Source organism: Indicator indicator, chromosome 9, assembly GCF_027791375.1.
Source record: "Indicator indicator isolate 239-I01 chromosome 9, UM_Iind_1.1, whole genome shotgun sequence".
NCBI lineage: Eukaryota > Metazoa > Chordata > Aves > Piciformes > Indicatoridae > Indicator > Indicator indicator.
In genome coordinates this window covers 15,591,265-15,617,420 of record NC_072018.1, presented here as the reverse complement: position 1 = coordinate 15,617,420, position 26,156 = coordinate 15,591,265, and the positions used below count along the sequence as shown (strand labels likewise).

At 33.8% G+C, this 26,156-nt stretch overlaps 1 protein-coding gene across 1 annotated transcript in view; it reads left to right on the top strand.

Annotated features, from left to right (window-relative positions):
• CSMD1 (CUB and Sushi multiple domains 1) overlaps positions 1-25,458 on the top strand; it is a 948,047-nt gene extending 922,589 nt beyond the window's left edge. The window contains exons 60-70 of the mRNA XM_054383599.1: positions 98-271; positions 1,212-1,385; positions 3,798-3,871; positions 6,871-6,982; positions 8,060-8,239; positions 9,842-9,886; positions 14,273-14,434; positions 15,507-15,619; positions 16,631-16,718; positions 21,413-21,545; positions 25,299-25,458. Of these exons, the coding sequence (XP_054239574.1) occupies positions 98-271; positions 1,212-1,385; positions 3,798-3,871; positions 6,871-6,982; positions 8,060-8,239; positions 9,842-9,886; positions 14,273-14,434; positions 15,507-15,619; positions 16,631-16,718; positions 21,413-21,545; positions 25,299-25,458 (1,415 nt within the window). The remainder of the gene's footprint in view (positions 1-97; positions 272-1,211; positions 1,386-3,797; positions 3,872-6,870; positions 6,983-8,059; positions 8,240-9,841; positions 9,887-14,272; positions 14,435-15,506; positions 15,620-16,630; positions 16,719-21,412; positions 21,546-25,298) is intronic.
• The last annotated feature ends 698 nt before the right edge of the window (positions 25,459-26,156 follow it).

The window sequence follows — 26,156 nt, the reverse complement described above, 5'->3', positions numbered from 1 at the left end:
GCATGATACTGATTTTTTTTTAATAGTCTTAAAAATATGAGTAGGTATTTGTTGCATTCTTCTTTTTAAAATACAACTTTTCTTTTTTGTGACACAGCTATTACCTGCGGCCCCCCTCCACCAGTTCTCTATGGGAAAGTGGAAGGATCTGATTATCGCTGGGGTGCCAGTGTGAGTTACAGCTGTGCAGAAGGCTATCAGCTGTCTAACACAGCTATTCTCTCCTGTGAGGGTCAAGGAGTTTGGCGGGGAGACATCCCACAATGTTTGCGTAAGTTTTCAGGGTATACTTCTGCAGGGCTTCACCAAAGTTAAAATCAATTGTCTCAGGCTGCAGCAAGTTTCTCACAGTTTAAAAAGGAGGGACTCAGCTACATCAAGTAATATACAGGCTGCTGCAGGATTCTCCCTCCTTATTCCAAAAAGCATATGAAATTGCATGGTTGTGCCCATTTAAGGTCATGGTCTTCTTCCTTTCCCCAAAAGTCACTTCCATCCCTTACTACATTACTGGGCAATTGCCTTACTGATAATCTTTCTGAGTGTTCACAATTTGACTTGTAATGAGCATGATTAAAATTTTCCTTTACATTTTTCCTTTCTTCTGCTCTATTTCCATTTTAGTTAACAGGTGAAAACAAGGGTGCTAACCTTTAATCTCATATTCTTGCTCTTCTTTCTAAGTTTTTTTTTTTTATTTCCTGGAAGCGAGTAGATATCCTTATATCTTTTTTGCATTTGCTTTTCAGCTTCTTCTAAATCTGTCAAGTTATTTCTTTCAGTGCTTGAAATCTTGTCAGGACTCTGACAAGTATTTTTTTCTTTTTATTTAATCAGGGCAAAAATTTCCAGCCTATTCGTCTGGGGCTGAATGATGGTAGAACTGAATAAATTTTGGAGCAATACAGTATAGCATCATCTACTTTAAGATTACTTTGTCATCCAAATCTAATCAGCATTTAAGTGTCTCAATTAAAAGGTCTAATTCTCCAGGTTAAGTTTTAACATTATAATAACTGTAACAGTGACAATTAATTTTAAATGGCTGTAAAAAATTCATCTGAGCTATAATACTACACAGATAAGTGAATATAGTATTTGTACTCATATTCAATATGTCTGATTTACACATAAAACCATGTGAAATACTTCAACTGAAGTATGTGCAGATTTTAATAACTTCTTTCTTTCTTTCTTTTCATCTGTATTAGCTGTGTTTTGTGGTGATCCTGGAACTCCAGCAGAAGGACGCCTCAATGGAAAAATTTTCACCTACAGATCTGAAGTTAGCTTTCAGTGCAGACCTCCTTTTATTCTGATAGGCTCTTCAAGAAGATTCTGTCAAGCAGATGGTACTTGGAGTGGAATTCAGCCAACATGCATAGGTAATAACTACCACTACTTATGCTTTTTCTACTGGGAATATTCCTGATAAACTTTTACAGTATCATAAATGTAGTAATTAACTTTCCAAATATAGAAAATGTCTGTGTAATATAAAAAGAACAAGATAAATAAGGTTTTATTTTGAGTATAAAAATTTTAGGATAAACACAATCACATATGAAGCCATTTGTAAATTTACATGATTGCTTGTCTGGTGGAAATGCAGAATGTCAATGATGTAAGTGCATAAATTTATTCCCCCTATTTTTAGAATCTTTTAGAGATGCAGAAGAACTTGGCAGATTAAAGACCATATTCTGTCACTGGAAAGTTAAAGGCATTTGTCTGAATCAATCCTAAATCAAAAGGCACTTTGGACTTTGTGAAAGTGTACACACCCTTTTGGCTTGAACAGCTCAAAAGGATGAAGCATGCTGGGGCTAATCTTTTGAAATAAACTGCCAAGTACTATCGGTTTCTCATTGACTGATGTGCAACTGATAGGCTTTTAGCATGTTACATAGTCAGACTAACTGCAAGAAGTGCTAGACACCTGTAACTCCCGCTGACATCAGAATTTGATCCAAATTAGGATGACATGCTAGAGGAAATTATTTTGGTATTATAATAGAAAAATCCTTTTGATATTCCTAAACAAAGATAGTCAGATGTAGATGGTAGGCCATTTAAATATTTGATTGCGGCTGAGATAATATCTCTGTGGAAAAGCTGGGGTGGTGAGTCTAGGTAAAGGTGATAAGCATGGTTATTGAAAGCAGCCTGTCTGTAAATTAGGACATAACACTCAATACCATTATGTGATATGAATTCATATCTCCTTCTGTCCATATCTTTTATGAACTGGGCAATGCGTCTAGCATCTGTGTTTTATAACAAAGACAAGAATATTTACAAAAGCTAAATCTCATGTCTACTGTGAAGAAACAAAATTGAAATTGTCATAATGACATATCTGTTTATATTTTATGTGGCATAATATAGAAGTACAGGGAAAATACTGCATTAAAGGCACTTCTCTTTTACATGATAATTTTTCTGTTATTGTAAAAGGAAAATATTAGTGCCTAAAATATTGTTAAACAATTTGAAAATTAAGATCAGTGAGCAATACCTGAACTATGCCTAGAAGTACTGTATGATGGCAAGCTTTTTTATTTTTTGATATCAATGATTTCCTTAAAATAACTTCAGAATTCTTCCTTTTTTCACCATCATTTATGAGATGTCTTAAAAGGCTGATTCAGCTTCATGTGTCTATTATTAGCAATGACATTCCAGACGATGAAAATTTGTGAAAAGTTCTTGAGCTGTTAATAAAAATCAAGGTCAGGAATATGTCTGGCTTCTATTCTCACATGTTAGGTCAACATCCACCTAACTTTTTAAGCCTTTGATAAATATCAGTCCAGTTGAATTGTTATGCTCTGTTGACGGTAAACATTGAAAATGGAAGGTGACCAATAGTAAAATGACATATCACATTATTCTGTGTGATAAATTCCATTTTCCCTCCATAGAAACCCCAAAATAGTTACCCATTAAATACAGTCCCAAATTACATTCTTTTGTAATGCAGTGTCGGCACAAAAGCAGACTTGATTGCCAAGAGGGAATCACATAGTGCAGAAAGATCCATCAGATCAAGTGCTGAGCTGTCTACCTGGTGGATGTGACTGCACAAGCCTAAAGCAAATACACCATCAGAATGTGAAGAGGACATTATTGAGACAAAAATAGTTTCAGGCTGCTTTAAATTACAGTCCTGAAACTAATCATCAATTAATTATACTCTGTTGGCATACCTTTTGTGGGGGGACTGTTTTTTCATTCTCCAGCAAAAACTGAAGTAGTAGTCCTGTAGAAACTTTTGTCTTCTTGGTGGTATAGAAAAAAAGAGTATAAAAAAATTGAGTATTTCACTTACCATAGGAAACCAGGTTGATTTGGAATTGATTTTGTTGGGGGGGGGGTTGCATTTTTATTTTTATTTTAATAAGCTAGTTAATTGCGAAGCTGTTCATTGGGAAAGAAGAGGAGAAAAAGTTTTCCTTGTGTGCTGCATCAGCTCTGTGAATAGTGGGATACAATCCGTATTTGAAAACTTTTAAAAGGATAAGCTTATTGAAAATTGGTGCAATGCTAACTAAAGTCTACACTGCCAAAGATAGCTCAAAAAATACCCTTAAATAATGGCTATGCACTGAAGCAAAGTACTGTGATCTATCTTGGAAATTTAATCAGAAATACAAATAGAACATGCAAAAATGCACTCATCCATTAAAAATTCAATTCTTGTTGTCAGTAGACATTTATGGTATTACTTAATCTTTACAAAGAATTATTATTTCCATACGTTAATAATATTTGTTGTGTCTCATGTTTTATATTAGATCCATCTCACAATACGTGTACAGACCCTGGTACTCCACATTTTGGAATACAAAACAGTTCCAGAGGTTATGAGGTAATTCTTTATTTTATTTATCAGCTTTCTGGAATGAAGATGCAATTAGTAATTGAATCTTTAACAAATTATCCGTAGACTTGAATGTCTGATGTGACCCTTAGGAAATTTCCACTCCCTTTTTAATAAAAACTTTTTTTTTTTATATATATATATATATATATATAGCTTAAGGAAAGAACTTCTAACCTTGTATATCATGTGTTTAGGACATTTCAGTATAGAGGATTATTTTAAAAATTATTACCAAGTACAATACAACCTGATCTAATTACTTTTCTTTATGATTACAATGCTGTCGTACATTGGTGAATAGTCAGTAAATACCTAACAACCAAAGACCTGTCTGATCCAAAGGCCATGTAGTCCTTGTCAAAAATTCAGCAAGTGGCTTTATTAAATTAGCAATTCATGTTACATTTTATTCAGTCAGAGAAAATATAATTATCCTATGTGTTAGATCCAGGTTCTCTGTGATTAATGTTCTTTCTGTAATTTCTAAATTCCTCACAGGTTATTAGTTTACCGAGTGACAGTCCAAAAAGTAATTGATAAAATGAAAGTAGATGCACAGTGACCAGTCCACAGTTATTATTTAGATTGATTAACCTCATGCGGATAGGTATAAATATTTATGATTGGAATCTCCAATGTGTTCTGTTTGGCTTCCTGCTTACTTCTGAACCCAGGGCAGTGTGCCACATTGTAATACAATTAACTCAGTAGAACTATTTTTCAAAAAATCCTTTCTGTAAGTCCTTCTGGTTATTGGCAGCCTCCCTGTCCTGCAATTGTGCTGTGTCTTTGCTGTGACTGCCAGCTCTTTACTTCCACTTCTGCCCGGCAGATCACAGATGCCAAGGCACTTATACCTAGCTACATCTGGTGACCTCACTCATAATGTGCTTCTTCTAGTGATAGGCAGTTATCTTTCTCTTTGTTGTCTCATGTTGATCCTGTACTTGTCCCCATCATCACTTCAGAATTAATCCTTATACCTAAATTGATCAAGGGTTTGCTGTTCTACTCTTTCCTTTTTATCTGCCTGACAAGTTATCTTTAATACCAACATTGAAATGGTCATTTCACAGTTCTAATGTCTGTTGAACATGAAGGCTAATTTTCTCTTCTCACTCACCTTTAGAGGCAATAGTAGGTCTTCATCTTTTCTGTATTTAGTGTTTCTGAAGTATGTGCTTTTAGATCACTTTCTGGTACAACAGGATATAGACTTCTCTCCATTTACTAGTGAAATAGGTTCGTTTTTTAGAATGTATGATTAATGGGGCTTCCTGATTGTATGACAGTGAAGCTTCTATAAATCAGCTTTTAACAGTTTTTCCTCAGTGCAGAAAGGTGTGATGGGAGGCAGTAGACTTTTGAAGGGCTTTTCCCTATCTACTAGCACACTTTCCTACCCTGATGTCCTTCCCATCCTGAAGCACTTTGTATGCCTTTTGTACTTCACTTTGCTATGACTATTACAAATGCCTTCAATGTTTTTCATCCAAGTATTATGACTCTAAAATGAGAAAGAAATAACTTTGCAACTACCTTGAATATAGACATTATCTTTTTAGTTTAGCTTTTCAATCACTGAGGAAAGATTTGCAGTTCATTACTTATTGATGCCAGAGCTGACAATTTCACAAGATGCAGGAAGACTTAGGGTCATGGCCAACCACACTTTGTGTTTTGGTCTCTACTACAGACATGCTGTGTGTGATTGGCTAGATAAAAAGACAAATATGTTTTAAAATAGCTAAAAAGAGATAAATTTACAAAGCCATATTAGTAATTTGACCTATAAGAATACTAGTGAATTTCAAAACCACTTCAGAAAGAACTGGTGTTGCATTTGCTGAATATCTATCACAATAATCTTTTGAGTATATAGTTAATAGGTAGCTACTTTTGAAGATAGCTGCCCTGTTGAAGTCTTTCTATGAAAATTGCAGTGTGGGATTATCTGCATTCATATATCTGCAAGCTGTGTTATTAACATGCATTGGTCACTACTGTTTTGCAATTTACTTGCATTTGTCCATGTGATATGTTACTTTATTAATAAGACATATAATTTTGAATAATATTAATTATTGTGGAGACTTTTTTATTTTCATCTGATCATATTTATTACCAAGATATTTTATGCAAAACAAAAGCAACGCTTTACCAGTCAGCCCTGCATCCTTAATCCTGTGGTCTGGAATTGTATTCTGGTTACTTTTGCCAATACCATCAATAAATCCATCTCGCTAGAACTTTCCACACGTTCTCTTTCATATTTTATGAAATATTTTCATGACATGCAATTTCATCTCCAGTTTTCATACTTTTCTATTCTCAGTGGAAGTCTAGAGAGAGTTTTCTCTTTATGTTTTCTTCTGAGGAAGACCGTATCACAGTTGACCATAGGAAGGCTTACTGTAGCATTACTCCGATAGTTGCATATCTCAAGTGAAACTCAAATGCAATGTAAGGAATTGTCGATGGAGTTTTCTCTAGTGGATTTATATGTAGATGGATTTTTTTTCAATTTTTTCTTTTATTTTTCCTTGTTCTACTTTTAGTCAAATCACACACTGAGAAAAGTCCATTTGAAATGGACTTTATGATCAAGTTCTATTGAAATATATGCAGTGATGTACAGGAAAGAGTGACATCTCAGTCATTTAGTTGGGTTCTGTCATACCAACAAACTCATAAGCTGAAGTGTTTGAGTATCGTTCCTTTCAATGTGCACAGTGTTGTCAGTGTTTGTCCACTTACTGCTTTCAAAAAAGATTGCAAAGAATCACTTAATCAAACTTCACATCACATTAAAAAAAAAAAAAAGAAAAAAAAAATCAACAAAAAACCCAACCCAAAACCCACTAAAAAACTCTAGAATCTGTAAACAGCTGCCATTTTTGGTTTTGAAAATATTTTTCTGGTAGCTTATCATGATGAATACATGTGATGGATACCTTTTTTGTCTAATATGTTTTGATCCTTAGGTTGGAAGCACAGTCTTTTTCAGATGCAGAAAAGGTTACCACATTCAGGGATCAACCACCCGTTCTTGTCTTGCTAACTTAACCTGGAGTGGCATACAGTCTGAATGCATTCGTAAGTCTGGTTTGTTACCTAATGAGTTAGAGTATTGTGCAATTTAAAACTAATTACAAAGTCATGCATATGGAAATTTGTAGCAGGTGATATGCTACAGAAAACTTTATTTAAACATTATCTAAATATTTTTCATTTCCTACAAAGATGTAGTTGGGATATTAATTTGAAGTATTTTTCACTTTTTTTTTTCATGAATTTCACAACAATTCTATCAGTTTTACTCAAAAAAAAAAAGTCTGCTCTCATTAAACCAATGAATTAGCTGCTTCAAATTAATCTAGGTTTTTTCATGTATTGCATAATTAGGGAACAAAAGTGGTCTGAAATATGCATGGGGCTATTTTGTTGGCTAGTATTCTGTGAATTGTAGACTAGAACTCAGCAAAATGCAGCTTTTCTGGGCTCTACATGGGTATGTAAATTATTAGTGTATTTATAACTCTGTATAGGTTAAAGGACATCAAGTAAATATTGTATTAAAATACACTGTTCTAAGATAAAGGGAGTTAAAGTGATTTTAGATTCTTATCCTAGTTCAAATTATCTTTGGGTTATAAATGGAGACCATTGAGTACAGAGAAAGAAGTATAGTGAGCAACTGTATGTGTTATAATCAATATACTATAACAAACCCTTTCTGCAGAAGATTTATTTTGATTTATATTTATAATGAATTTATTTAGCACAGTAACTGCTCTGTAATTTTCAAAACATTGAGTATGTGTGATACTTGATGCTGTAACAGTACAATAATTCACAGGACTGGTCATTGCGCCATGTACAAGGGAATGTATTTCTCTTCATCTTAACTCTTTTCTGTTCCTTATCGTGATTTCATTTTGGTGACTTGTTTAAAGATATTGTCATTAGTCATTTTATTAGTCTTCCCACACTAATAAAACTATACACTCAGAGTGTTGTTTTTACAGTTAATAACTATTTGACATTTCTAAAAGGTGTGCAAAGTTTACATAATGCAAGACAATAAGCATGCATTTTTTTAAAACTGCATAACTCTAATCCTGTGGAAATTGTTTACCACCACTTTCTCTAACTCCAAAAAACCCTTTACAGCTCATGCCTGCAGGCAGCCAGAGACACCAGCACATGTAGACGTGAAAGCAATAGACCTTCCTACTTTAGGGTATACTTTGGTGTATACCTGTCAGCCAGGATTTTTTCTTGCTGGTGGATCAGAGCATCGGACATGTAAACCAGATATGAAATGGACAGGAAAATCACCTATCTGTAAAAGTAAGTCATTCCTCAAGTGATATGTTGGGCCCTACTTGGTTGGATTTAATTTTCCCTGAAGATTTTATTTGAAATAGTAGGATTAATTTTTTCCAGTTACAATTTAAAGATGCATTTGATAAAGTCTTACTTTGTGAAAGAAACAGTAAAGCAGAGTGAGCAAAGCATCTAGACCTCATGGAGGAAAACATGGGGATATGTGTACATAAACGACAAGCACACATGCATAAGTTTACCCCTAGCAACAGCAAACAAAACCTAAACAATATAAAATATTAATTTTAACTGTATTTATGTCACAATTTTGGAGAGTATTTCAACATACTCAGTGTTTAATGTAGGATTATTTATTAGGAAAAAAAGGCTTTTAGATTCATTTAGGTATACTTTCAGTCTAAGAAAATCTTCTAAAATAAAAATTAACAATACAAAAAATCTTTGCACCAGATTCCACTTTTTATTTATATCCATGTAAATTTCAAATAATTTTGCTGGAGTAACTTGAAGTATGTAGTTATGAGGGCTAGATTTGCTGTTCACATGCAAATAAACATGGCTATAAGTTCCCAATTCAGCAAAATAAACCAAAATTATATTTAGAATATTAATAAAGGAAAACTAGTCAGATGCTGTGGGAAAGATGCTTGCAACATGATTTTAAATACTAATATGTCAAAGAACACAAAATAGCTTTGATGTTTGAACAATATTTGATTATTCAATTAATGTGTAGAGTTCTTTGTTTCAACATTGTCAAGGCATATGATCTACAAATAAAAATGTATCTTCTTATTCTAGTTCCCTCAAGAGTGAGCTTTTCATAGATACTATACAATCAATAATTTGAGATAAACAATTTTGTATGATTTTTGTTTATTTTTTTCAAATAAAATGCAGAAATGTTTTCAATCAGCAAGTTTTTTATTATTATTGACTTACCAATTTTAGATGTAATTCTTCTTAAATTTCCCACAGTTTTTGTGCTTTCTTAGCATTTAATCAATCTAACCACTATCTTGCTCATAAAGAAATAAACCAAACATGCAAACCCAAATCTTCCTAGAGGATGTTAGTTTTTTTAAAGTGGCTAATGATACGAGGCCAAAACCTGAGCTGGGATCAATGGACACACCTCTACTGAGTGTACTAGAAATACAACAAATGGCATCAGTTGTGATCCTTTTTCATGATGTCTGATTCTGTCATCTTAATCCAGCTATCCGGCTTTTGCTAATTTGTGACAAAAATGTATCAACCTTTATTAACACTGACTGTACTTAAAATACTATTATTTATAATTGCATATAGTATTTGTCCCCTGTATAAGGCTCTCTTTTATAGCACTGGGACTGATATAAAAATTTTAGGCCTAAATGTATGGCTAGCCGAACACTTTTCCACAGTAAAACAGTTTACTTAATAAATTTTCCAATAGCTTTATGTAAGTGTACAGGTTTGAACATGTGAAATATTCAAGACCAATTATTTCTGTTTTAAATATGGCTCTATTGAATAAGAGATGATTGCATCCATCAGGCATTGTTTTAACATTCTATTAAAAAAAATGTTCATGGAAATGATAATTTGTCTTTTTACTTGTAGGTAAAGGAGTGAGAGAAGTTAATGAAACAATAACTAAAACTCCAGGTTTGTATACAAGAAGAGTTTTAGACCTAAATAAATTAAAATTATTTATATCCTAGATTGTTATGGATAATAAAACTATTTCTAATATTTAACTTAAGTATATCTTTCTCATTTCAGAGGAATATAAATGCTGAGATTTACAGGTGCCATGTAAAACTTATTCAACGGAATTCTTTCCCAAACAACATTTAAAAAATTTCTGCAGTATTAGTTTTGAGAATTGCACAACCCCCCCTGTAAAGCCAAAAAGATAAAGCTTGTATACACAAAACCCAGATTTGATGTAGTTTTATATCAGAGAGATTGCTATAATGGAGAGCCTTATAATGAGTATAGACAATAGTCACAGGGATTAGGTTCAGCCAAAGTTCTGCCCGTTACATTACAAGTCTTGTAAAAAAACACAAAAAAACCTAAACCCACCCCCAAAACACCAAATGCTCCCACCCCCACCCCCACGTCCCCTCCAATCCCCATCTGCTCCACCACCCAAAATTTAAAAAAAACACCACCAAAAAAACTCCTACAAACAAACCAGAAAAAATCAAAACCAGTGGTTTTGAACATTTTGATGACCTTTATTTCATGACAACTCTCAAGGTATTCTGAGATAGGGTTTCCTACATTGTACCACCAGCAGCAGGCAAATATTACTGCTACTTTTCTATGCCTCCTCATGAACATGGGTGCAACAAACCCTCTCCTCCTACCAGTGAAAAAATAGACAAATGCATCCGAGAAATTATAGATGTAGATTTTTTTTTTACATTCAAGAATTTTGAAGAAAATGTAGGGCCTATTTTTTTTTTTTTTTAACAATGAGCAAAGTTTTCACCAAATAAATGAATTTGCAACTCAGTATTCTAGATTTTAGCTAGCTGCAGGGAAAAATAGTTCACACTCTTGGCAGTTCACAGAAGTACTCTGTACAGTAGATGGGATAAAAGGGTATTCTGCTAATAATTAACCTTCCTGGTGAGTTTATTAGTGAGAATGTCAGATGAAACCATAAGTGAGTGCTTCTCAAATGCATTACTTCTACAGACTCACAATAAAGCAGGTTACAATGTGCAGTTATTAGAGTTAATATACAGTCTTCATTTATTGGTGGATTCACTTCACAGAACACCTGAAGTAGGCATTAATCTGCTACCACACTGTCTTTGAAGTTTAAATGCCAAATTAAAATGTAGATGGTCTCCAAATATATGCACTATACAGAGCATCAATATCAAGTCCCTTATAACTAGTTTTGATAAGCGACTACTCCATGAAAAGCATTTTTTAAATGAGATTTTATGATTGAAAATACCAATAATAGTAAACAGAGGACTGAAACTGTGTAACAAATAACAGGAATTTAAAAGGAAAGTTTTAAGCTGCTTTTAGAAACTAAGTTTGCACTAATACTGTCTTTTTAAATTGTGAATTCACTTTAGTATAGAACACCATGTATTTTGGAGCATTTTCTTTACTTTATTACTTGGGCTTTTGGTAGAATTCCATTTGCTGCTACCTGTATTTTAAATGAAATGAAGCTAATGTTGTTAAACTAGAATTTTTCTAACAGAATAGATTCATGTTCTGATTTCCACCTTTGGACATCTGAATAAAAATTGTTTATTATTGCTTATTAAAAGCAATAATAACCATCATTTTTACAGTAATAGTAATTGAATATAAGTTGCAACTAAAGAATCCTCACAATATCCATGCTAAGTTTAAGAACTAAGATATTCTGGTTCCCATAATTCTTACTGCTTTCTACAGTCTTCACAAAAAGGAATCTGTTTTAGTGCATAGCCATGAATTTCCCTATTTGTTACATCTGAAAAGAATCTATAGCTGGTGCAGTAGTAATATAACAACACTGTTAATTTTTCTCATTTTGTATTTGCCCACAGTGGGTGGGAAAGGCAGGGACATTGCAAGGGCTTGGCAGAATTGGGTCAGAGCCACTCTGTTTCCTCAGCAGTATCCATGGGAATGCAGTACTTCCATTTTAACCTTATACAAACATGACTGGGGTAGCAGAAGTATATTTTCTTACCTTACTTCTTCTAGCCATTTGCAGTAGGTGCAAATTCTGTAAGGGTACTATTTCACAAAGATTAACAGCTATTACTGACAGTGGTTAGAGAAACTAAATACTAAGGCATTGTACATGGCAAAAAGTTTGGTGTCTGCTCCTTTATAAAAGTTACATAAAACCTGTCAGGTTCATATCAGTAATACCAGGTGTTCACCTTCATGATACTAACTTCAGACACAATATCAATTAAAAACAAACGGACAAACAAACAAATTTAATATATTTTTTAATGCCAAGTTTCAAACGTAATTTATATCATTCTTGTAGAAAAGCAGTGAGAAGTATGTAGGAAAAAGAGTCTGTAATACCATTTACAGAATTCATACATTTGCAGAAAATTTATGAATTATGAGTACTGTGAGATACTAAATGAGATTGAATGCTTCAGATTTTTAGTATTGGAATGAAGTAACCTTGGTAAAGCTCCAGTCCTGCACTGGGTTTTGCTTTGGAAAGGGAGCACTAAAGATTCTTTGGAGCTGTTGTACTCAAAGCCATACTTTGAGTCTTCACTTTCTGGGAATCCAGTGGTAGCACAGACAATATGATAGTGATGTTTTTATATATTGCCACATTGAGTTTGAAATTTTGATTGTGGCTTTTGCACAATGTGAAGGCTAAAGGCACTGGAAAACTTTCTGCTTATGAAAAGTGTGCTAAGCATAATAATACGATTAAAAGATAGTCAACATGTAATCATTCATCAGATTTTCAGATGTACTGCCTGGCAGTATGTTTTGTTGGGAATATATGGTACTATGGACATGGGTTTCTTTTTAATTACTTTTTGCAACAATCATTAGGGGAAAAATAACATATCCATGAAGTTTATTAAAAATGAATACACAGGATACCTACAATGATGAATTTCCTTCAATATAGACAACTGCCTTTACATGTGCTCGGTTTGATAAAATGCAAAAAATCCGATAATGTATTTTAAAAGTTTAGCTAAAAGAGTGTGAAATTCTTCTAATATCAGTCTTCGGCTATTTGTACTATCTGTAGTGGTCATAGATAGTAAGGGTGAATTTTTACGGTTGCTAGGGCTGTAATTTTGTCAAGATACGTGATTATCTAAAAGGCTGTTTTGTGAAGTTTTATTTGGATTCTTAAAGCTTTACTTCTCAACTTGTAATGAAAGAAAAAGCTTAGGACTAACTGGAAAAATTTCTATTTTCACTTGTCAGAAGTTGCCAGGAAACACTGGGTGCTGCCTGCCCAGCAGGAGAGTCGGTCTCCTTTGGCCAAATTAACTATTTATTTAACTTAAATATCATGTTTGAAGGAAGTCTTCCTCGAGTTTTATAGCAGCAAAGTAGATGAGAGAAATATAGCAACTTGTAAAGAAGAAATGAATGTTCAAGACACATAACCATGTAAATATATGATGTGAAATGTTCTCCTAAGATTTTTTTTTTCTCTTCTGTTTTTCCTTTTTAGTTGATGTTAATATTGATGTTAATATTGATGTTAATATTTTTGAATGAGAGACTTTTTCTACTTTGTTGGTGATTGAGCCAAATATTTAAATACAATGTTTGATTATTTTTTTCACTGTAGTGAAAACAAACGACCCAAATAATTTTTTCTTCATTTTATAGGGATTTTACTTCAGATGATTCAAACTGCAGTTTCTGAGAGACAAACCTTTATTTTATACGAGAAAAGTTTTTTGCTCTGAAAACTTCAGAGTTCACAAATGCAGTAGTATTGTATGTAGAACAAATGTGAAGCATAAAAATGACTGACAAAAAACTTATGCTAAAATGTGTCTGAAATTCAATTAATCAAGTTGAATATTTAGTTATTGAGTTGAAAAATCACACATTGTGCTGCTTCAGTAGATTCATGAAACAAAAGAGATAGCCTAAGACAAGGTTCTTCCATGAATCCCTGACTTCAGAATATTATTCTCCTTTTGTTTTCCTTCCCCCTCCACCCCCCCACCCCCCCTACCCCCCCCCCCCTTCTCATACCTTAAAACTGCAAAGTTTTAGGGGCAGATTCCATTTTTTTTAATGGTCTTGAGAACATTCACACAAGCTATGAAGTGTAAGGTTGTTTAAGAACATATACTGCAATAGACAAATGTAGTATATTATGGGCAATTGTGTGGAAAGGCTACTAAATATATTGTCTTTACTGTTTTAGAAGTTTTACTATAATACCTCCTTAGAACAGTGAACTGATGCTGTGATGTAAAAAATGAAGAACATAAGAAGGGCTGGAGAGATTGCTACTTCATTGTAGTAAATAACTCCTTTGTTTCTTCTTTGTCCACTTTTATTTAGTTCCCTCAGATGTGTTTTTTGTAAATTCACTGTGGAAAGGGTTTTATGAATATTTAGGGAAAAGACAGCCTGCTACTTTGACTGTTGATTGGTTCAATACAACAAGCAGCAAAGTGAATGCCACATTCATTGAGGCGTCCAACATACAACTCAAACTATCAGGTAGGTTCAGAATGTGGTGTTAAAAAAACTTGGTTTGTTTGTGTTTGGTTTGTTTTTTTGGTTTTGTTCTGTTTGTTTTGTTATGTTTTCCAAATGTTCAGTTTGGCTTTACTTTTCATACAACAAAAAATGAAACAAAACCTTTGAGGTTTCACACATCTTTGTGTGCTTATTTTGCAAAAGAAAAGATCCTAATGTAATGGTCAGAACAGATTTCAGTCAATTTGTATGTGGTTACCCCTCTATTTTTCCCCTTATATTTCAAATAAATATAGAGGTAGGGCTTTTTCATCTCAAACTGCTGGCTAACATTGATGTGTTGAACTCAACAGGTATTATTGAAGTGACAGACGAACTTTATATAGGCATTTTAAGAACTGCACCGTTGAAACACTCCATTATTCAATAATGGCAAATATGTGCCTTAAAACAATAAGGCCTTGATAATGACATAACAGAAAATAAGCACATATAATTAAACAATAAATTATGCATACCTTTTAATTACCTTCATGCATTCCTTTCTACAAATCTGTGAATATTTGATTTAGACTCTGATCACAGTTATATTTGAAAAGAGCATTATCAGCTACCAGTACCTTTTAAGGTCAAAAGCTCAGAGAGAACTTCAGTAGTTGGCTGCCATATAGCAGATTTTCTTTCACTATACTATTGGTATTTACTCTATCAATATACTGTTGTGATGTGAGTAAAATCCATTTTTTTCTAGTTCAGGAAGAATTCTGTCCGTATTCAGAATTATTGAAATACTGTATGAAAGCACAAAAGTTCTTGCCCATTTTTATGCGTAAAATTAAACAATACTAAACTATATTTGCATCCTATTATCAAATATGAAATAGCAGTGACATAAGATCCTGCTACTATGGCACTTTAAATCTTGACTTTTTTTTTTTTTTTTTTTAAACTGGGTCATAAAATTCTGCATTTACAGACTGTTTCCTATGAAATATTTTAGTTCTAAAGCAATACGCTTAGCTTTGAAAAGATACTTGAACAAACTGGTTGAAAAATTGTTTAAAAGGCATGTGTTACCTCCTTATGTTACTAGGTGTTTACAAGAAAGAAGAAGCCCATTTACTCTTGAAAGCTTTTCAGATTAAAGGATCTAGTGACATTTTTGTAAGCAAGTTTGAAAATGACAACTGGGCACTAGATGGTTATGTAAGTAAGCAGACTGTTGTGGATAAAGCTTGCTGAGTTTAAAGTTTTGAGTAATTGATATGTAACTCTATCCAACTTCTTACATTACAAATATGGAATGCATTACTCAATGTTACTGTAGAGATCACATAGTCTTTCTTTTCAGAAATACATATACAAACTTCAGTCTGCCACAATCATTAAAATTTTCAGTTTACTGAGGGGCAGTTAATCAGCACATTTTGCTGTGTTTTTGCCCTGTTTTCTTAGATGAGAAGGGAAATTTTGCCTTTATAAATATTGTCCTTTTTTGGTTTGGTAAATAGTTCACTGTAATATAATTAGATTTAATCTTGAAGAAGAAGAGAGGTATTTTACTCTTTGCAGTTCTCCTGCTACAGCTCTCCACTGTAAAGATCCTCATGACTTCTGTCCTTTAGATATTTATATGTGTTTGTAAGATCCTCTCTCAGTCTTTTCCAGGCTGAAGAGACCCAGGTTACTCAGCCTCTCCTCCTAAGAGAGATGCTCCAGTCCCCTAATCATCATTGTGGGCCTCCCCTGGACTCTTTCCATTATTTCCCTGTTCCACTGGAGCCCAAAACTAGACACAACTCTCCAAATGAGGCCTCACCAGGGTAGAATAAAGGGGAAAGAGACCCTCCTTCAACCTGCTGGCCATGCTCTTCCCCAGAACACTGTTGGCCTTCTTGACCATGAGGGCACATTGCTGGCTAATGGTGAACTTTTCCACCAGCCCTCCTAGGTCGTCCACAGAGATCCTTTCCAGCAGGTCACCTCTTAATCTGTACTGGTACACATTATTATTCTCCTCAGGCACAGGACTATATGCTTGCCTTGTTGAACTTCATGAGGTTGTGTAAGTGTAGAAAATTTGCTAACATTTTAAACGATAAAAGTGAAAATCTGTCCCTCATGTCTACTGTAAATCATAAAAACAAATAGTTAGATATTCTTCTGTATTTTTTTCTGATTTTTTTTTTTTTTTTTTGCTGTTTCAACATATTCTAGGTATCCTCAGGGCTTGAAAGAGGTGTTTTTACCTATCAAGGTGACATACATGGAAAAGACTTTGGAAAATTTATGCTCCAAAGACAAGGTAAATCCTCTCATAGAGCCTTAACATGCATAATATAATCTGTTTGGGTCTTGCAAGAGTGAATTCAACAAATGACTCAGATATCTAGATGAAGTAAGCATGTTTATTTCATGCCATTGCTATTATAAAAGATGGATTGAAATATTCATTTAAAGTACACAGTTCAAACTTCTTTTTTAATATTACTCTCTTATATTTTCTAGCATACCAGCGTAGTAAGATGACTACTGAATGGTCTTAAAGAGAGTGCCATTGCCACTGTTTGCTTTTCTGTTAATGTCTTTTTGAAAGTAATGGGGATTTCATGCAATGAAAAGACATTTTCTGCTGAAATGTACAAATTTCAGCCATATGCATATAGAAACTCTTAAAAGAAGGCATCAACAGTCATTTTAATAGTGTTGTAAAGCGTATACTAATGATATATTTCCTCATAAAATATTTTTGACAAATATCAAGTGTAGACTACTGTATTTCTTGATCCTAGAACTACTGCAGAATGATCAAAGTACAGTATATATACAGCAGCTTATATACTTGCTATAAATATATATTTATTTATATATTTAATATGTAAGTATAAGTGTGTGTGTATATATATATGTATAAATATATATTTATGTCAATATATAAATGGCTATTTATGGAGCTGGGTGGAGAAGACAGTCTAGCCAATATATCTACAGCAGACTGTGTCTGCATTCTGTAAATTGCCTTGGTTCCATTAACTTCATCAATGATTTACCCAATGATCTTTAAAGTTCTGCTAATTCTCTCTTGTATTTATTTGCTCTATTAACTACTATAATAGTACTTATGCAATGGATTTGTTCATCTTGGCCACCTCTCAAATTGCTATGTATGTTTAGTCACAAGAGGTAGAAACTTTACTCTTCAGAATCTCAGCCTAACTACCAATTCCTGAAGCCACACATAGTTTCAGTCTCCAGAGTAAATTCATGTGGGACATATTATTTATCTGCTAGTACCTCCATGTAATCCTTATCACTGTAATATCCATGATGACTTTTCTTTCTGATTTTAACAAGAACATTGTAGAAGGGAAGAATTATGATTTGCTGGAACATCTGTCTTGTTCAGCAGCCTTTGGTATCTTGAAACAGTGAGAGCACAGTTTGTTAGGTTCGTGGTGTGCATATGTTTTTGTTGTTTCATGGTTTTGTTTTCTTAAGCCATGCCAAAAAAAGAGATAACCATGGTTTCTTAGCTACCTAATAAAAGTTTGAATCCATCTGTTTTAGCAGTGAAATGAACAACTTGTGGGGTAAATTAAGAACAAGCAAAATGGCAGTTCAAAAGTTGTATCATTCTCCAGTGGATGTGTGCTACAGTAATGGAAAGCATTGTCTGGATCACTGTTTAGAGCTGCAATATGAGAGCACATTTGTGTATTCCCAGGGCTGGTAAGGAGCCAAAATGTCCAAGTTACACATGTGCTCTTAGACCTGGTGTCGCTGGTCTCCAGCTTTGACATCTCAGCAGGAAGCTTACTACAAATGAAGATACTGCCTTTTTTTAGAAAAAATTCTTTACGTGATTGCTAAATAGACAATGATTTTCTGTAGATTGCTTGTTCTCTATTGAAGAACCTTCAGCTATAAGAGAACAGCAAATTTGCAACCAACAGAGGTCGTAATACTTGTCCACATTCTCTCATAATCAAGGATAACTTGCTTTGATTTTTAAACCTATTCTGTTCATGAATATCCTGCTGAGGTAATGATCTCATATGTCCTCCAGCTGAAGACATATTTCCATTTCTTTAGGAAGTTAAATTATTTGCTGCCTTTACACTAAGCCAGAACTATGCATGCACTGGTGCATGCATAATGTAATGTGAAATTCTTCATCTGCAACCATGCTGCAAAGAACAGCATTTACTGAGAAATAGTTGGTTAACTGTGAAACACCAATCTATTTGATGAAGAATTCCCTATCACACATACTAGAGAAAGACCAGGCTCAGTGGATATGCCCAATCTAGGAACATAATTGACATGAAAACGTGTCAAAAAATTGACAAAGAACGTTTGTCTCTAAGTACCCACTCCAGAAAGGAGGGGGGAAGGGGAAGTTGAGCAAACCATGTAGGGACAAGTTTTGACAATATTTGGGGCATAATTCTGGGCCTAACGCAGACTTTACCACAATTGTCTTACAAGAAGTATTGTTTTCTACTATGCATAAAGGACAAAACTAACCATCTAAGGGGTAGAAGTATACAACCTGCATGATAATGACTTCACTGTGTACTATCACAATTTGAACTTCACATGACTGCTGCTGTTTTTAAGAGGCTAAAGAAACACTTGTTACTCTGTGAAATGCTTGAAAACCATTTACATTCAGTAAGATTATCCCTGTATTAAATTTCAGTGACAAAGTCTGTCTCTTCTAATGAAAAATAAACCAATCTATATTTTGCCTTTTTCTTTTTTTCTTTTTTTTTTCCCTGTCAGCATCTAGACATTTCCAGTTTATTGGAACTTAACACTAATGTTAGCTGTGGTAGCAATCATTATCTAAATTAGAGCAGTACAACAGGCTTTCCCATTCCTCACCATGATAATATTATCAGAAGAAATACAAAGTTCACATCAGGATGCATTTAATCACAAACAGCTCTGAAAATTAGTGTAGTAAGTAGGTAAGACTGTGTTGAAGTTATATTGAATCTCATACATCCAGAATTGCAGCCAAGTTTCTCTTCCATAATAGAAAGCACACCCAATGCACAGACCAAATCTGGTCAATGCATCTCCAATGCCAATTAAAGATTATAAACTTCAGTTAAAAATTACAAACTTGGTTATTCTAAATGGTGGTTCTTTAAAAACTGTAAAGTTATCAAATATTCAATTACCTCTAATAGGAATTTTGAATACTAACTATGAGTCATAGAATTGTGGAATGGTGGAGTGAATTGTGGTTCAGTTATCAAACAGAGATAACTTAAAAAGAAATTATCTAAATGTAAATTTGTGCCTAGTTTTAAATATTCAGTAACACAAATATTGTATTCAATTTAAAAAAAAATCCATATAAAAACTTCATCTCAAGGATTGTTTGTTATGAATTTCAAATTGTTGTATTCCTTTAGCTGAATTCTGATTATATATATTGTAATTTTTCTGCTACTTATACATTAAAATGTATCTATCATATGTGCTGTGATAAATTTGAGATATAAAGTATTAATTCATTGATCATACATATTTATATTTGTCTCAGTACTTGCTTGGAATTTTAAGTAAGAGTTAGAATGTTAATTTCACTTTTTTTGGTGATATAAGATAAGTTGATTATTGCCTTTTTTTTTTTACTATTTACTCCAAATAATTGGAAAAACAGCTAGGGATTGTAGTAGTAAAGGACGACGACTGTGATAATGGCATTAAGTTATCACTTCTTCCAACCAATTAAAAATTTGAAGGGGCACTTAACATTTCTTAAACATTCTTAACTGTGGTAGCTACTTGATTCTATCTGTCTTTAATTTAGATTGGTTGGAGACTATCCAGCACATGTGCAATACGATAAAAATACAAAAAATTACACTAGCAGGCCTTTGACATCTTGAGTTTTAGGATAGATCTTGATTACTAAAGTCCAAAGATTTTTATAATACACTGATTATACTCTACAACATCTCAGTCTTAATTAGGATACTACACCGTAATGCAACAGGGCTCATAACATTAGTTTGAAACCAGTGTCTCCAATTCTTCTCTGCTATCATCAGCAAAGATATCCCAGAATAGCAAGCCCAGATACCTGTTTTCCAGCCTGATCCTCACTGTGCTTTCCCTCTGTCCTGGTCTCCCCTCCTTTGATAGAATCTGTATATTGCTCTCCAAAAAGCTATGAGTTCAAAGTGGCAACATGGAGTTGGCTCTCAAGGTTACTATGTTTTCCATGAAAATTTTCTATATTTTTCACTATAAGGTTATTTTTAGTCTTTCCTGACATGAATTGTCAAGTTGGATACTTGTTTAAGCAGTTTAACGTCTGTCCTTATAAGGATGAAAAAATGAGTTCTGCATAATGCCTTACAGTCTGGGTTATCTGCATGTCCACAACAGAAAACCATCAAGGCCATGCCACTGGCAAATGCCTTTGCATTCTCTGCACCTTCGTTTTATCCCAGTGCAATCACAGCTGCCAGAAGCTCTAAAACATGTTCATATCTCACCCCAAAAGAGCCTTGTGGAACAGCACAGGTGAACAGGCTTGGGAGTCCTACTGAGCTGAGCAGAATCATTTTGGTTTGTTGCTGTTACCTCAATTTTCTCTTCCGTTGTCGTATTTGATGTGGTTTCCCATTGCTTGTTGTTTCAAAGCTGAATATTAAGACTGCAGGCACAGAATACTTTCTGAGGTGCTAATAATTTTTTTGCAGAAGGCATAGGGCATAACTTTATTGAATTAGTGACTCATGAAAGATGTAGTTCATAATTATTTTACTTGCTGAATATTCTTTTTGAATAATTTTGATATTAATATATTAGTGTTACTCATAAGATGTATACTATGATACTAAATGCTATTTATTTCATGTTTTTAAATAGAACTATTTCATTCAGACACAATTTTATTTCATTTTTGAATAAAAATAGAAATGTAAGACAGAAAACCAGATAATTTTATTTCTGCCTTTTTTTGTTTTGTTTCAGGTCCTTTAAGTGCAGACACAGATCTTTCAAATCACTATTATGGTACAAACAGCAGTTCTGTTGCAGCTGCCATCCTGGTACCATTCTTTGCTCTAATATTATCAGGGTTTGCATTTTACCTCTACAAACACAGGTATTGTAAATGTTATTTATCCAGTAACTTACTAAGCTTTTTGTTTTAATTTCATTAGGTAACTAGAAAACACAATGTTAAAGCTTTCAAGAATATCTTTAGTCTAGAAAGAAATATTTCTAAGTGTTCCCAGTACAGGGTAGTTCTTGACAGTGAACAACTAGAAAATTTAGTTGCTGTGTTAAGGACAAAAGAAGTGTCAAGCTTCTTGGTTCATTAGGCTGAATTTGATTGAAATCTCAGGTCACATGTTTTTTATTTTCCATTTTAATGCTTTAGTAAATTGCATGTATGCTGCTTCTTTCAGTGCTTATGACTGTTAATTATACAAGCTGAAAAATCCATAAATCCCGTGAGAGAACAGCCCATAATGAGACTATTTCAGTACGTGCTGAACAAGCTAGTGGATACTACTAGAACTGGCACCACTTCAGCACATATGAAACTTCTATGTCATAGAATCATAGAATCTTTTGCATTGAAAAAGACCTTTAAGCTCATTGAGTCCAACCATTGTCTAATGCTGCCAAGTCTGGTGTTAAACCAAGTCTTTTAACATTACATCTATGTGTCTTTTAAACATCTCCAGGGATGGTGATTCAACCGCCTCCCTGTCATTAGATAATATAATAAATTCAACCATTTTAACTGAAATTTGAGTTAAAAGCTGACGTCTATGTATCTTTTGGACATTGTTCATTCTGAGTGCTATTTGACAAGAGCTTTTTTGACACCAAAAGTGTTTGTGAGAAATCACACAGACAAACTGAGGTTCACCTTTGCCCAGGACTGTCCACCTACCTCAGCTATAGATGATCTGAGAAAAAGAAACTGAAGTGGGGCTTGAACTTGTACACTCCATTTAAGATGATTCATGTCCTGAAATGTAGTATAAAACTTTTGTGAAAATCTATTCAGGAAGACCTCTCAGCTGTGTCAGAATATGTTAATGTAAAATGCCTTTCTGATGCCTACGGATCTGCATTCTCAGATAGCTCCTGTCCTGCAACAGGGGACACCTAAACAGCAGGATGAAAGCATAGACATTCAGATTGGGCAAAGAGGTGGAACATAAAGAGGAGATTGTGATCAATCTGCTCTTAGAATGACCAGGCAAACTCTTCCTTTAATAAATATGTAGTGAGGCATACAGGAGCAGTAGAGATTTGGCTTTCTATTTAGCAGAAATATTTATGTCTTCAGATGAACAGCTATAATCCCAATGTTTATGGTACATCATTGCAGTTGTGCATCCCTTAATCTAATTTGAATAGCATTAGATAATTGGAAAAGGAGATCATATAATCATAGAATGCATCAAGTTGGAAGGGAGTCTTGAAGGGCATGTTACTCATAATTTTATCAAAGAATATTCTTCCTTTTTATGTTTTCAAACAATTTCTTCCATTAACCCACAGTTTATAGAGGAGTTGTCAGTGTTATGTTGACATAGAAAATGAACAGTTTGTTTACTGATGTAAAGTAACCTTAAGTCAGCTTTGTTTTCTTCAAAACAAAAAATATTCCAAAGGAAATAGAACGGAACCTATGATATTTGAAGAGACTTTCTTGATATTACCTTAACAGCCAGAACAACAACATGAAATTTTTACAGTGATGTGATAGTAGTTATGCCCCTAAAGGCTCTCTACATCAGAGAATTTCAAGGTCTTCTTAGGGACAATTTCATGGATGTTTTTGCTGTGCTTATGTCAGATTAATATAATCTAATTACAACCAGGGGTGTTAATTTTTTTTTTCTTTACAGTTTCTGTACCTTTTATCTGTCAGACAGGGATTGCTTCAGAAACAAACACATCATCTCAGTCTTTCTGAACAAAACTAAAATATATTTAATTAATTACACTTAGGAAAGCTCCTAGAGAAGATTTCTACGCATGTCTGGTTTCTTCTAAAATGAAAATATGCAGAAAAAGACATATTTTTGAGGAACAGAATGATTTGTAGGATGTCAATTTCTACTAGTTAGTTCTTTCCATATCAAAAATATAATCATTTTCTAAAAAAGATTTAGATTTTCAATAACTCTTTCCTGAAGTTTTATCATAAGATTCTTTTCTAAATTGTTTTACATTTATTAAGCAGCAAGCATCTGCATTTTGCACTCCTTCATTCTCTTTCTTGTCCTATTTCAAATACATTGATAAAATTAGATTCTGAACCTCCTTCATGTGTTTGTTTAGATACTTTCAGAGGCTGAGATATTTAAGGCTTATGTAATAAAATGCAATATAATAGGCTGTCATTTTGATGGATATATCCAAAATCTGCACCATCCTATTCTATTGACTTAGTATGTTGTAACAAAACTTTGCACAAAAAAATGTGAACATCCTTCAAGTTTTGATATGTTCTTCATGGTATTAAAACACTACCCAGAACAAAAGAGTGATTAATGAGAGATATATAGTGGTTTCCTTGGACATTAATATGTAAAACTTTATGTGAATATTAGTTAGGACTTATCAGTCTGGTTACATATATTTGGACATATAAAATCTCTCCAAAGATAGTTAGTAGTGTTTATTCTTGGAAACATTTTTGGGGAGGTAACCAGGCATTCAACTATGTCTGGAATAGCTGAAATTACTGACCCTTTTCTGTAGGTTAGTGTCTCTAACAGCAACATATTCTGGACACTTCCTATGTCCATTCAGGATTTTCCAGATTGAAGCTATGCTGTCTGACTTTGCACTGACTTAGATTTAGTAGTACCCAGGAGGCCTATGACAGTGCTTCAATGGTGCAATGCTAACTTCCTGCTCAGAAATGGTAATAAAATGCTGATAGCAGCAAATTTTACTAAACTGTTCCCTCTACCTCTGCTCCAGAATGTCTATGTCAATGAAGTTGGTGGCTTTTATCTCATCAAAAACCCCACAATGTTAATAGAAGTCTGAATAAGGAGATAATCACTCTCCTTTTTCTATGCACACCTACTCATCTACTCCAGTTAGGTCTTTTTAAATGGAGAATTTGTATTGATCTCCATTGGAACATTTCCACAGATGGTCCACATTCCTTCCTAAAGCATACTATAAAAATTAGTGCAGGTTAAAATCCCAAAGTTCCAGTGAGATGGTGACCAAATTAAATTTTCCAACTAAAGCTGCTACCTTATTTTTGGCATTAATATAAGTACTTTAGAAAGACAAGGATATATATTTACAAACTGGTAATTTAGTAAAGCTGTAATAAGTGTTTCCATTCTGTACAAGGATTCTTATATGATCAGACTAGCAATAGAAGACTCAAAATGTCATCAGAAAATATCAGAATTCTTACTACTGAGAGAAAATATTATAAACATCTTTATTTTTGTATTTTTTGTTGCATGTGACTACTTTTGTCTGCCAATTTTGGCACTGTCAACAAACTATGAAATTGTCATTCTTTTGACATTTGTGTAATGGAAAATGTAGATCTATATTTTGCCTACATTGTCTCTGTTCTTTCTAGCATCATTTTGTCCATTAGGAATTTGTTTCTTCTTTATTTCTCTCTTCAAGCTCTCTCCTCTTCATTTTTTCATAAATAACTTCCAGATAATTTTCCCTTACTGTTAGGTCCCTGCAATATCCTTTATGTGTTTCTTTTCATCACTTTTATACAGTCTTGCAACTCCTGTGTAGGCCTGATGGAAATATTGTAGATAAAATTTGCAATAATTGTAAAATATTTATTTTTAAAGGTTACTAATTATAATTTCCTGACTTTTTTTTTTCCCCTCAGAACAAGACCAAAAGTACAGTACAATGGATATGCTGGACATGAAAACAGTAATGGACAGGCTTCATTTGAAAATCCCATGTATGACACAAACTTAAAACCCACAGAGGCAAAGGCTGTGAGGTTTGATACAACTCTGAACACAGTTTGTACAGTGGTATAGCCTTCAGTGCCCAATATGACTGATTCATAGCCATACCTCTGATGGACAAGCAGTAATTCCTTTGGTGCCATATACCAGTTTCCCTTTTTCTCTTGGCTTTGCTGCTGTAATCTTTAACATCTTCTGTCAGCCCACATGCAGCTAAATTTTTTGGTAAAAACATGTCAGTCTTCTGGGGATCAGACAAAGAATATTTTTTCATCTTAAAGTCGGATCAAATTGCCTGGCTGCATCTGCTTCAAATCAAGGCACACCTGAAGGAAGACTGCCAAATCATGCCAATTTGTCATATTTGATGCCTCAGACTTTCATATTTGTCTGGATGCCTTTCAATTCATTCTTCTGGGCAACTGGATAAATCCTTCGAGTACTGTGACACCACCTATTATCCACGGGAATGTTCAGAAGAAATAGAGCTCTCTTGAAGGAGAAGACAACCTTCCTTGAGGTTGCAGACACCTGAAATGCTTTACCATTGAAATCTTGCTCAAATTAAAGGAATTCACAGTGTATCTCATACATAGGGCAGTTTACCAATTTCCCAATCAGCTGTTGTATTGCAAACTGTTAATGCACAATTTTTTTGCACTAGAGTGTTATGGATGACTGTGTAAGGTACTGGTAAAAATATACAGGGTTTCTACACACGTTCCATTGTATATAGACATTCACTCACTCTTTGCCAAGCAAAACATTAC